At 44.7% G+C, this 13,988-nt stretch overlaps 1 protein-coding gene across 2 annotated transcripts in view; it reads left to right on the top strand.

Moving 5' to 3' along the window:
- The first annotated feature begins 389 nt into the window (after nt 1-389).
- Nucleotides 390-13,988, top strand: part of LOC148014826 (putative inactive purple acid phosphatase 27) — a 120,783-nt gene continuing 107,184 nt past the window's right edge. Inside the window, exon 1 of one of the 2 annotated variants that reach the window (XM_087665006.1) lies at nt 390-1,139. In XM_087665006.1, coding sequence (XP_087521132.1) covers nt 757-1,139 — 383 coding nt within the window. In that variant the 5' untranslated portion in view covers nt 390-756. The remainder of the gene's footprint in view (nt 1,140-13,988) is intronic. The other variant, XM_087665007.1, reaches the window with a different exon arrangement.

Raw genomic sequence — 13,988 nt, 5'->3', positions numbered from 1 at the left:
TCCATAATTTATGGCAACCAAACACCGTTCCAAGAGTAAACAAAAAGGGAGCGACATTTGATAGGTTGATTTTCAGCTGCCTTCTAAGATCATCCAATGGGAGAGCAAAAACCGAATTCGCCCTGCTAACCCTATGCTTAAAACCTTGTTTTTCACATGTGGTAGCAAAGTGAGTGTGGGGTGAAGCTCAAACCACTAACCCTACAAAACCAAGGTGCAACCGAGGGTTAGGAGGGGGACAACTAGTCTTGGTTCAAGCTTGTGATGTAACTTTCGTTTTTACATATTTAATTCAACTTACTTTATTGCTCGACACCAAAAAAGGGCAAAAAAGAGTCCTAACTAGTGGGCCAACCACCTTTATGTAAACTTTGAAGCTATGGCAGACATGTAAGCATGCTGCAAGACGGGGGGCTATTTTCACACTGCCCCCGCAGGCACTGTAACCTCCTCAAGGAGTAGTCACGACTTCTCGAGAACTTTGAAGCAATAGGAGGCGCACGCGCCCTTTACCTTGTTTTCTGTCGGTATGTAGTGGACGAGGAGAGGCAGGGACAGACATTGTCGTTGGGACCGAGAAGGTGACACAGAGAGAGAGAGAGAGAGAGAGAGAGCTTAGGATTTCTCGCCCAACAAGACGGCTAGCAAGCTAGGTAGCTACGTCGAAAAGAAGTGAATAATCCGTTAGCTACATCAACGAGGAAGGAGAATCATCAAATGGATACTATGACACCCCTCCACACATGAGTGTCACACATGATCGTAATGTCGGAGCATGCCGGACTAATTATGGAAGGTCGCCACCAGCGTTGTTGTTGCGTCGGCCTCCTCTCAATATGCTGGCTCGCCCTTACCAGCTTGCAATTAGCAACTGTGCAAGGAAGAGCGATCGGCGCCAGGCGAGACAACCATCATCCGCGGGCTGATGTGCAGGCGGCGGGAGACGTGTCGGGTCATTCCCATTGGATGTCGCGGAGGCGCCAGACGCTGAGCTGCCCGGACCCCAACCCCTTCATCGCCATCAGCCACGACGCGTCGACGGCGCTCAAGGATCGTCAGAACGTGACGGTGACGGTGACGGGCGTCATCGAGCCCAGCGACGGCGACTGGATTGCCGTCGTCTCTCCCTCCTCCTCCGAGTAAGCTCTCTCTCTCTCTCTCTCTCTCTCTCTCTCTCTCTCTCTCTCTAGACTCTCTTTCGTCTCCAGTCACTGGAAGTGCCTACAGGCTACAGCTAAAGAAACAGACTCGTACATCACGGGAACTGGCAGGGAGTTAGGTCGCTTGTCACCATCCGAAAAGTTCTGAGCACGTATTACCTTCTAACTTCTAATGCGACCCATTGTGAGGGGCCAATAAGAACGTGTTCCCACTAGGGACTTGATCGCAGCCGGCTTCCTTATTGTGGCGGTCTGATCGATGGCCCCTAAGCTCCTGGTTTGCAATCAGTTTGCAATCAGTTTCCAACCCCAAAAAGCCACAAGGAACGGCATAGTCCACATGACCTGCAGCCAGCTCGCTAACAAAATTGACATAAAAATTTACCTCTCGTCTTTTGCTTACATTATAGGATTTCTTGGAATTCTATTTAAGGCAGCACTCTCAGCCATGCACCCAAGCTTTTATGAATTCGCAACCAATGCTCAATTTGGTTGGGGATTATTGGTGGTCGTAAAAACAAGTTTACTTGTTTTCACTAGGGTCTACATTACAACTCGGCTAGGAACTCACGCTAGAGTTGACAAATTTGTTTGGCTTCCTAATATGCAATTGGTTTCAAACTTGGACCCACAATAGGCCATGTGCACATGCATAGTCTAGAGTGGATTGCAACGCCTCATTGATAGAAATTTTCAAAAAATATCATGTGTGTTTTCTACCATCACAATATACCTCCACCTCATGATATGTGACATTTTGAACAATAAAAGATATTGCCATAGTTGTGAACCAATCCAACCACACAAATAGGCTTTCTTGATTTCCCAACCAATGTTCATATTGGTTGGGAATCACCAAACCTAGTGGAAACAAGGTCTAGAAAACATCAACTATGTATTATATGTTGAAGTGGTTACATGTACAACATGCGTCCCCACCACCTACAAAACAATGTTCACAACCATGCTAGAGTTAGCTCACACACATATTTTTGAAAAGCCTTAATGGTACCACTTCATAAGCATCACATGTTATCAAAGAATTTTGGTTTGCTCCTTATTGGCATTGTGAGGTCATTCATTGAGAGCCTTAGCATTTTTTTGCCATTTATACCATTACTTATTCACACTTTGATGATGGCAAAAATAGATCTTACAAATCCACCAATAGTAAGTTATGCTATAACTAGACCATTTATCTTTTTCTTTAATGCAAGAAATAATTCAAATTACTTAAAAAAATATTTACCACACACCATTTAGATGTTGTAAGGTGTTCCCAAAAAGGTGTTAACCCCAATCCCTTTCACACCTTGGCTCTCTTCAGGAGCTTAAAGCTAACTTTGAAGGCATGCTCTTGTTTCCTAAGTCTTGTAAGGACATTGAGAACCTCTCTAAGTATAGTGCCAAAAAGGACATCATTTTTAATCTTAGCACTCTTCTCCATGGCTACTTTCTTCCTATTTCTCCAAATAACTTTGATATTAATAGCCCTTGTGAAATTCCACATCTTTAGTGACTCCTCATCTAGTGTTCCCCTATTGTCAAACAGAGCAATTTTAATCTTCACGATGCCATGGAGGCATATCAAGTCAACCCATTGTTTAACTCTTGTCCACATAGCTTGAGCTATTAAGCATTGCCACAAGCCATGTGGGATTGTCTCTCTAACTCTTAAACACATTGGGCACCGTGGGGAGGCTTTTATGAACTTGCCATGATGGTGCTTTTCTCAACCAACTAGTGTTCTTGGTTGCTTCTAAGCTAACCATAAGTCCACATTGAATGTCCCATTGCTAGTCCCTTCCTTCTTTTATTTTAGGCTCCACCTAGTCCTTAGTTTGTATGAGATGCCTATCACATAATTGGCACCTTTACCCTAACTAACAAAGGCGATAGAGATGCTTGGATGGCTTTGAAGATAAGTAATGAAAGTGAAAGCACTAGCACAACTTCCTCTCATTCATTATTGCTTACACTATCTCAATAACTATCATATTCACGGCAATTCATTTTCTTAGTGTTACTATCATCGAGAGCATTGTAGTTTCTATAATAGATTATATATTAGCCCAATAGTTGAGTGAAACTCTGGTTTGTTATCATCCTATATACTTACATGAAAGCTAAGACACTTTGCATGGAAGGTTTGTTACCATCCTACATACTTAGGTGATTTCGTTGCTTAATCAAGCCAAGAGTGTACCGTTGCCTTAAGCTCTAAAAAGTGATGTGCAACAAAGTTAATAGTATCTAGGGGATCATCATGTCCATTATTTCTCCAAGTTCAACTCATTACTATTACTTGTAAAATGATTTGTTATTAGTAAACCATACATGCTCCATAGAAAAGAATGCCAAGAGTCATTGAAGGATTTAACAATACACAACCCACTATCTTACCATGCACAAATTGTTGTTGTTGAAAAACCACCCATGTACTTCACATAGGATAGGATATCTTTGCTACAACATCATTACTAGTTCATGAGAGAGTGTGAAGATCCTAGGAGGGTCCACCTTATAGAACATATAAGACACCACATGAGTTCAAACGAAAGAGTATTATATTTAGTAAAATTTACAGGATTATATTTAAAAATGGTTTTTAAATTACAATGTTAAAAAAATCATAAGGTTAGTAAAGTAAAAGGGATCATTTTAAGGCCTTAGAGCATGTAAAGAAAGGGCATTTCTTAATATCCTTTGAGCTCACATTATATAGATGATTTCTTATAGGTGGACTCCTAGGGTGAATATATGCTAGGGTTTGCATCGAGAAAACACAAGAAGTATGACCACAATAGAAACACAAAGACTCGGACAATGATGTGCAAAACTCAAATCCTAAACATAAAATGCAAAACTCAACTTGTAATGCAAAAAAAACAAACATAGACAAAGAAAGAAGAGAACTTCGAAGTGAATGAATCAATGTTGTAAATAAATGTAAGAATCTACAGAATACTCAAGGGTAGAGTAGTGAGTATTGAACTATGATGTCCACCAAAGTCAGAGATATCAAAGTGTTGAAAAGTGATGAATGCTAATTACTAGAGGTTGTAAACAACTAGGTGACAACAAAGGAGGTGGAGGATAATGCAAATGGCTTACTAGATAGCAAAATGCAAGGTTATAGTAGTCATAGAAAGAGTAGCAACTTGTCACATAGCTCTAATAGGGCATGCAGCTAGAACAATGACATGGAATGTTGGTGGCTACAAGTAGATGGCAAATGCAAGGAGCTAAAGGCTCCACATAGCAAGGCGACAGTTATAGATAGATCGCCATGTATTGGAGAAGGAATGGTAAAAGAGATCAAAATCTACAAAACAGAGGTAAGTACTGAGATGCTCCAAAGCAAAACAAAACAAAAAGTAAAGCTAAATGAAAGATGTGCAATCTGTGTGTGTTAAGCTCGATATTGGTCGTGGCACTATGAGCTCTCTGTTGATGAATACTCAAGCTAAGCCAATCAAGGGTCCCTAGCATACGCTCAAGACCAACTTTCAAGTACCAAAGTCCTTGAGATTCAAGCATTTGTTGCATGAAGTTTGACCAATTTGTGAAATTCGACCCATCAAATTAACGAGTCTTATCCGCAAAGGCATTCTTGGCCATATCAAGACGAGTACTAGTGTTGTAGAATGGGAAATATGGGTAGGGTGGAGGAGTATACACATGGGAAGTAATCCCAAAGTGCCTAGCATGCATTTGAGAATAGTCCATCCAAATATAGGCATGGACATGTTGACTACATGAATAGACTATGGGGGAGAGATAGGGACACATGGAGTAAAGGATGGAAATCTCTATATAGGAGTGACAATGGATTATGCGAAGACTCACCACAAGCATATGATGGAAATCCCTACATTTGAAATGTCGATAAATGGGGAGGTGAGTGACTAAGGGTAATGAGGGGAATGCCCATCACAACTATCCCATGGTGAAAAGAAGTGCTCACTTGTGGACAAGTAGTATATAGTGTGGAGAAAGAGAAAGTGCTAGGAGTGGAGATGGAGGATCTAACTTTTAGTGTGCTAGATTCAAAAGTGGAGTGCAATTCAAGGTTTTGGAATGAAGGATAGAGGAAATCAAGGTGTGGGTTAGAAGAGGGTGAGATTTAAGAAATTTGAGAAGAGTGGTTTACATGCTCAAATGAAACAAAGATGTAAATATACCTAATGGAGGATATCTACTTTGAGAGCCCTCTCCAATGAAGTTTACATACTGAAAATCATCTTGATGTTGCATGTCAAAAGGAGAAATACAAGAGGGTTTTGACACATATAACTCAAAGGGGTTGTATTCAAACTTGACACTAGGCCTACCTAAGATAAAGAATATGGGTCGTCAATCTCACCAACTAGTCCAGATGTAGTAGCAACGCTAGTAGGAGGGTGTAAACTTGACTATATGTGATGCACTGTTAACCCTCAAACGAACGAAGGTGGAAAATCTGGAAAAGCTAAAGGAGAAGACAAAGACAAAGGTCAAGGAAAAGAGAAACGGAAGACAAAGATGCACAAGGAGAAGAGTCTTAAATAAGAGAGAAAGGCACACAAGGAAAAGCGCAAGTCAAAACTTTTGTAAAAGAACGCAAGTGCATCATGGTTTAATTCAAGGAGCGCCGGGCTCTCACCCGTGCAATTTGTAAATGTAGACGGGCGGTGGAAAGGAAGCTAGGAAGATAGAAGGACAATGGGAAAAAGGGCCTAGGCTACGGTCGGTCATGTAAAAAGGGAAAAAGGGGATGACTGCCCAAAAGGGATTTAGGGTTTTGTATATAAAGTTGAAAAGTGAATGAGAAGCTCATTCTTGTGTATGGCCAAAAGTAGCTCTCCTCTTCTTCTTCTTCTTCATGTACTTGCTTGCTTGAGCTTGTGCTTGAGAGAGGGAGTACGAGAGTGTGAGGGAGTGAGTGTGTGAGGGTGAGGGACCGTGGGGTGGAGAAGCTCTCCATCTTCTATTCTCTTCTTCTCTTCTCTTCTCTTCTCTTGTCTTGCTCGCGGCAATGGAGCTTGGAGCTTGAAGCGGGAGGATCGAGCTTGCTTGAAGCTTGCACTTGGATCGTGGAGCTACCGGAGTGCGCAAGAGAGGAGGTAACTCGAACGGCACGGAGGTAAGCTCATTACACCCGTAGATATGGATAGCGCGTCGGTTATGTGAGAGGTAGCCATTAGTGCTCGGCTTGGAACGCTTAAAACTATAAGCGGTTCGAGGGTCTTGGTAGTTGAGGGAAAGCTCCCACATTTTGGTTCTGTTGCCGGGACCAACGGATTCAAGCCTTACGCGCTTGCGCGCTTCAAATCGAGCATTGGAGTAGGGTTTTCTCCGAATCGGTGCTTGAGGTAGATAGGTAGGAAGCGAGGGAGTTTGAAGAAGTATTCGATCTCCTTAGCAAGTAGGTTTTGGATTTTTGGATTTGGAAAAGCATATTAGAGTAGTGTAGGCGATTGCTTTGTGATTTGTATGTATTTAGGATAGGAAAAAAACAAAGAAAAAAGAAGCAAACAGTAGGTTTTCTGTTGTTGTATAACAAGCTAAAACAGGGAAACAGGGGACCAGATTCAAGTCTCTGGGTGAGACAGGAACAGGGAACTGGCTGTAAGGTTCTACAGTGCTGAGAAAGGACCTTAAGAGGCTTGGAAAGCTAGGACAGACCTCATTTCTTTAGTTGGCTTTGTGTGTGTGTGTGTGAGAGAGAGAGAGAGAGAGAGAGAGAGAGAGAGCTTCTGGTTCATAGGACGAGGAAGCGCTACCCCGATTCTAGGCGCCAGCGATTCGTACTGCTCCAGGTGAGTCCGGTGTTCTCCAATAGTGGTCTAATTAGATATGGGAAGTCTGTGGTAATTGTGTGCAGCAAACAGTAAGGAGGGTTCAAACGCGCCGGAATGGCGCCCGCCGCCGACGCAGTCGGACTAACCTACAGTGGTCCGATTCCCAGAATCAGACCACTCGTGCTCTGGAATCAGACCGTCCGACTAAGAGTGAGTCGGACCAGTCTGGTCCAATTACCAGAATCGGACTAGCCCGATCGGATGTGCCACATGGCACTCAAACCAACCCATCCGACTCGGACACTCGGACCAGTCCGAAATCGGACCACCCAGAATCGGACTACCCTGTCTGATCCGATCCCCATAATCGGACCACTTTGAAAATCGGACCACTTTGAAAATCGGACCACTCTTTCGGTCCGATTCCTAGAATCGGACGTGACTAAAATTGAACCACTAGGCTGATCGGACCAACCCAAAATCCGGACGTCCGATTTTGATAATCGGACTCTTGAAAATCGGACATCTGAGAATCAGACAGAAAACTGTCAAAATCGGACAAGTAGCTAGAACACAAATTTTGATGCATCTAAACCCTGAAATTGACCCCAAAGGCTACGTAGAGCTAAAGGCACATCATAGATCCATCACTGGGCTAAAATTTAGAGCAGGTAGTTCAAAATTTGGCTATAAACGGTCCTCCAAATTGTGCATGGCTTTTACCATAACGGCCCTGCGGGCCGAGGGGACTGCTCCCCCGAACCCTCGTAGAGCCCCTCCGCACCTCCCCCGAGTAGGTTAGAGCGAAAATGCCCACTGTGACAGATCCTCCAAATTGGACCCTAGTGTAGCAATGGCTCTACATGAGCATGGAGTCTCACTTGCAATAGAGCAACCAAAAGCCGCTACCCGAATAGAGAGAAACAGAGACCCTAGAATATCAATGGGCCAATCTAGCCATCAAGGGCAAAAAGGCCACACCACGAGAACACAAAGACATTGTGTTCATACCATGTCTAGTCAGAACGAAATGCAACATCAGCAAGCTACAAATGCCAAGATGACTAGACGTGACACTCTTGACGAGAGATGTACCTTGAGCAACACTGCACAGACAACCCAAGACATTGGTGGAGAATCCACGTCTGGTCATGCAAGTGGGGACTCAAGGGCATCTGTCAGAAGGCTTAAATTTACAATCCAAGACCCGGAAGATGAAGACATAGTACCACCTGCTTATCTTAGGGTCAAACTCACCGCAGAAAGAGAACATAGTGTTGATGCTCTCATTGATGAAGGAGCAGATTTCAATATCTTGACTTACGAAGCATGGACTCTACTAGATCAACCAGAGCTCAAACTGACTGATGCAACTCTTAACTTTTATGGGGAACATCCACAAGCACTTCTAGAGAAGTGCAGAATCCTTGTAACTATTGAAACAGAAACCTTGCCAGTCCTGTTCTATGTTCCTCCAAATAGCGAGAATTGTGGAAAGGAAATCCTCCTAGGAAGGCCCTTCAAAAAGGCAACGAAGTGTGAAGCCGACTATATAGCACAGAGGATACACCTAATACTACTAGGTGTGAGGATAATCACAACTTTTAGCAAGGGTGACCTCACCAAACCTCAAGGAAAGGGAAAGGAGCATTCTGACATACCAAGCAAGCCTAGTAATGAGAGCAAGGAATTGTTGAAAGAGTTTATACAAGCGCAGGTTGAACGGAGAGAACCCTTGAGTGAGGCCATACTTGAGACAAAAAGATTAAGAGACAAGGCTAAGGATAAGGTTTGGACCCATAAATATCGTAGAAGACCATGAAAGAAGCCCATGCCTTATAAGCGAAGGCATCAATGGAGAGATAGCACAACGCCACGATGGATATCCAAGGCATTGCTTCGTGCTCAAGGGTATTATGCAGGCAACCGATGGATTTGGGTACCAAAACCCCCTGCTAAACCACCTCTGTCAGATGCCCAAATTAGGTCAAACGCAAAGAGGCATAGGAGGAAACCTAAACGAAAATCCAAGTCTCGAACCAAAAATATGGGAGTGATTGAGCCCCACGCAATAGAAGTCAAGAAACCAAAAATGACCTATCAAAAAGTAGATCCTCGGCCTAGCATGCTTGACAAGTAGATGCCAGATGTAATCACCGAGGATACGCAGAAGCCGCTAGTGCCCAAGGAGCTTTTGATTCCCCAAGAGGATAGCAAGCATCATAGGCACAACATTGCTCAGGGCAAAGTTAAATGCTCAACAAAGCAAATAGAACAACCATCTAACAGCCACGAGCAAATCTGCTAACCAGTGTCAAAGCCACTTAAGAGTTCCAAGCCTCCTACACCCTCTTCCCCTAAGCGGACATAGGAAGCACAACACTCGTCAAGTGCGACTACTCTATCCCAATCTCAACCTACATCAAAGCTTCCAAATGTCCAAGAGGCAGGATACGACACCACCCTTAGCTCTCAACCTAAAGATGTGACTGTGCAATCTGCCGTAGCTAGATCAACGGATACTTGATCTACGCAAGTGAATGCTCTAAGGAAAATAAAAGACACGACCACTTCCAATTGCTCTAAGGACTTGACACCGCAATCCGCCAATAGTAGCAAGTCCATTGAACTAGCTGCTACCACTTCAAATCAGGGATCACAGCAGTCACAACCCTTGGCCGTGACAAGACCCCTTGCGGAATGTGTCCTTAGTAATTTACCTGTGGAGGAGGTGTCACAACCAACTTCCTCGACAACTCCAGCACTTTCAAAGTGCCTAAATCCTAGGTTTGAGGAGTTAAACTCAAGGAAGTTAGCTGAAGAGCTAGACTCTTTGAAAAGGGAGGTAGTTGTGCTCTCACAACTTAGCGAGGCTATTCAGCAGGCCAAGGCCATGTCTCGTAAAGACACACTAAAGAAAGAGAATGCTGAGGCCCAACCAAGCACATCAACGGTTGACCTAGTCCAGGGTCCTAAGTCATTGAGAGATGCACCTTCACTGACCAAGAAAAAGAGGAGAAAACATCGAAAACAACAGCAGCTCAGGTGGTTGTGGACCCCAAGAACATTGAGACGAAGAGCGCTGGGAAGCCATGAATAAAGCATCGAGTCCATCCACCAATGAACCCATTAATGTCTCTCATAATAGCGATGAAACCTCAGGCACATTTGTGTGCTTTGAAAAATCAAAGCACCCGTTGCCATCAACAGTTGCTTCCAACACTCAATCCACCGACGATAGAACTCACATTGACCAATTAAGAGTGGATACAACACTGTCACAATAGGGTGACAAATTTGCACGAGTTACGTCCAAGGAGAACCATGACGCAATGATGAAGCCCCTAGAGAAACATGGAAACCCCAAGGGCGCGAGCAATCCCAACGTTGACCAATCTTGCTCATCTAGGCCTGAGCCCCCAACTATGCTAAAGCCCAGGCAAACTCCTAGAACCTTGCATGAGATGGCAACCGAGCAAGCCTTCGCTGAACATAGAAGTATCGCAGAATGCTTAACTGAGTTGGATGCTAAGCTCAAAGTGTTCGCACGTATCTACGTCCTTGCGGACATGGGCGCATGCCCTAAGGAGCAGCTTGAAGAATACTTGCCATTCCCCTTATCTTGGGAAGAGCAAGAACATCTTGACGAGCACTATAACAAGCTCTTACATGAACGCATGCAACTCATCTCTGACGAGGAGGCTAACAAATTGTGCTTAACCGTCACGTTCAATGAAGTGCTCTACCGACCGAATCTCATAGACATAGAGCAACTAAAGCGACTAACAGAGGGCCGAAGTCAATTTGAACAGCGTTGGTGTGAATGCTGCGTTGCAATGGCTGAACTAGGGGCTCAGATCATGATAGTCTCTAAGGAGCGATTGGCCAAATGGCGATCCCAAAGGGACCCAACATATGTGGCACCAACTTCCCTTTGAGTGCTGACTGCCATTCGGGGTACGGACTTAGCTGGAACTAGCCTAGAGAGCCCTTTGATTAATAAGGTTCTCACTGAGGAGGAGTTACACGTTGCCAGTAGACTTGGACAAGGTTCCATGCTGCTCGATGTGGCAAAATATCTATTGATACTACGTAAGCTGCCACGAGTGCTGGATGTGTGTGCCACGCTCCAGTACAATCCCGAGTTCTACAATCGGTTCTTATCCTCGTGAAGTGACATTATGTATATAAATAAACACTGATTCTTGTGTCACCTTGTATAAACAATATCAACACACACAAGTATTGATAGTCAAGCACAAGGAGAAGAGTTGGGTTTGCAGGCTAAGCTCTTCAAGCCCTCCTCTCATCACACATTTAAAAGCCGTGTGACTATCCCCACCTCCAAGTGAAGGGCATACAACCCACATTACCGCCATAGGAAGCCTTAACCAACAACTCTGATGGTGTAGACAGGGTGTAGTCCCTTTCTATACATCTTCTTCCTTTTTTTGGTCTATCCTTTCGAGGATGTGCCCTATCCCACTCCATGACAACCAGTCCACACAACTTAGAATAAGACAATATCTGCTAATGGCTGGAGGCAAAACGAACATCATCATGGGGGCCATCCCTCTACAACAAACACTGCATGCCTCACCCCTCCCCTTCTTGTCATATGCGCTTGATAAACCACACTAAAATCCCTTCTATGCAAACAGTTGTATCCTATATCCAGGTCTAACCCTTGGATTGCATCTTGCAGGCTTCCAGACGGAACACATGGAGAACCATGGACATCTGGCATGCAAAGACGCTCTTCACAGACGATGGGAGCATATGACACGCACCCCTCTACTTTAGCGCTATGTGCCCACCCTCAAGAGGTATGCCAGGAAGCGAGGCCCTAAGCGACACCATCCCGGACGAAGGCCGGAGAATCCTTGAGTCAAGAAAGTCGGGACTCAAAGAAACGCGCAGCAGGTGGCAACCCCAGTGGCACAAACCCCCAACATACGCTCGGGCACCAGATGCTCAAGGGCAGAAAAGGCGGCCTGGGACACGGAAGAATTTAATGAATTGTTTAAGTCGGGACTCAAAGAAACGCGCAGCAGGTGGCAACCCCAGTGGCACAAACCCCCAACGTACACTTCGGCACCAGATGCTCAAGGGCAGAAAAGGCGGCCTGGGACATGGAAGAATTTAATGAATTGTTTAAAGACATTCTGGAAACGGTAGCGGCCCAGGACTACACCATTCATGTCCCGGCCGACATGTTCCCTGCCCAGCCTCACGGGAGCCCCGCATTGGTACCGCCTCGGTCGCCTAGCCAACCGGACTCACCCCGCCTCGTACCTATCGACTAAATCCCTATGATGTACAAGTAGCTCGACAAGTTAGCATGCCAGAACATTTTGTTTTTTTATGAGTAAAGGGGCAAGATCCCCACTTGTACACATTCCCGTTACTTCTCGTTAATGTATGCGACCTTAACATGAAATAGGTATCCCAATAAACATCATAGAATTCTGAAAAATTATGTCTTATCATGATTGCATTTGTTCGATGCACTTAAAACAAGTGAGCATATACTCTCACGAAGTAACAAGTGGATGCAAGATAATACAGGTCATTGTGTGAAAGTGTTCAATGCCCAATCACCACAAGACCATTGACCCCACAAAGAGCCGCGACAAAGCCACGCTGCCGAAAGCAAAAATCACCCTTATCGACCACCCACATCGCATGGACCAACGCACATTCATGGACCACGCTCTCTTTCTGGATCAAGCTCTATAGTTGGCTCACGGCAGTCGTTACCTCAATTGTATCAACATCGCGTGTGTCGCACGGAGGTTTGCAATATCTCAAGTGTATCTCCCCATCTCAACAACTGCTTCTCTAACAATGAGGCTAGGGCACAATCATCACTGTAATTCAATTTCCTAAGCCTTCGAAGCTTGACATTTTCCAACCCATTGAAAGGCTGATAGCCTCAACATATTGTAATGGTTGTACTCAGGCAAGTCTCACAAAAAAAAGCAAAAAAAATAAAAAACAAGAAAAGAAAATAAAAGAAACGAATAAGAAGCACCCACGATCACAGCACAGTACCTAGGGGTCCTCAAATTAGGTACGTCCGGTGACCTTGATCGACTGGCTCCGTTCCTAGTCCCCTAGCCCTTTCGCATCACCCACAATTATTCAGGGCACATCAAGGGCAGGACATACCTAGGGAGCTTGTCTCGCCTATGGTTAGACCTGTCACCCTGACCCACTTGCACAATTCCCTTTTGCACTCTGCCTTCATACCATTGCAACCCATTGTGGTGCGCACCGCCGATTGGCCATGAAATGTACACTGTCCTCATCAAGCAAGTCCAAAAGCTTCCAGCTACCGAAAGTGCGGTGTCCTTGTATTCAATTATGCTCCATCGTGCAGTCACAATGCAAAGGATGTCTCATATACCTTCACGTGTACTTCTTCTCAACATGGACAACCTTGCTTCATCCACACATTGTTACAAGAAACTAGCCCACGGTCTTCTAACTACGTAATATCTAAGTATGCACGAGCACTTACATAATATCTGCACCGAAGTATATCCACAGTTTGGATCCTCAAGTGCAGGACAATACTCTCAGCTCGCTTAGAGTTCGACATGTCTCCCAAACTAATCAAATATGTCTTGTGCACGATAAGAAGACTAGCACTACCCTTAGGGAGAGACCACATGAGAGGTTTTCAATTGCAGGTGTTGAAGACTCCAACGAAAGTGTCGTTCGCTCTTCATCAACACCCAACTTTGAATACTTATCCCTTACCATCCGACAAGCCCGCAAAGAATCGTCATGTGTAGAATCCCCAACAAACCAACACTTGTGCTGGCCATCAATGCAATCCCCAACACAGAATAGCCCTACCACCAACTCCAACAACCTTCCACCAGCCACCTTGGCCACCAATAGGCCCCCAGGACCTTCTACCACACTACCACCAACACTCCTCCATGGAAACCACAGGCGTCCTTGTCACCCACGTCTTCGGTGTATGCTACAGCCTGCTACCTACGACGGTGAGTGCCATGGGACTGGCACTCGTCTA

This window comes from Lygodium microphyllum, chromosome 24 (genome assembly GCF_053477565.2).
Source record: "Lygodium microphyllum isolate KBCC chromosome 24, Lygodium_microphyllum_v1.1.10, whole genome shotgun sequence".
Lineage (NCBI taxonomy): Eukaryota > Viridiplantae > Streptophyta > Polypodiopsida > Schizaeales > Lygodiaceae > Lygodium > Lygodium microphyllum.
This window is presented reverse-complemented; position numbering and strand designations above follow the sequence as displayed.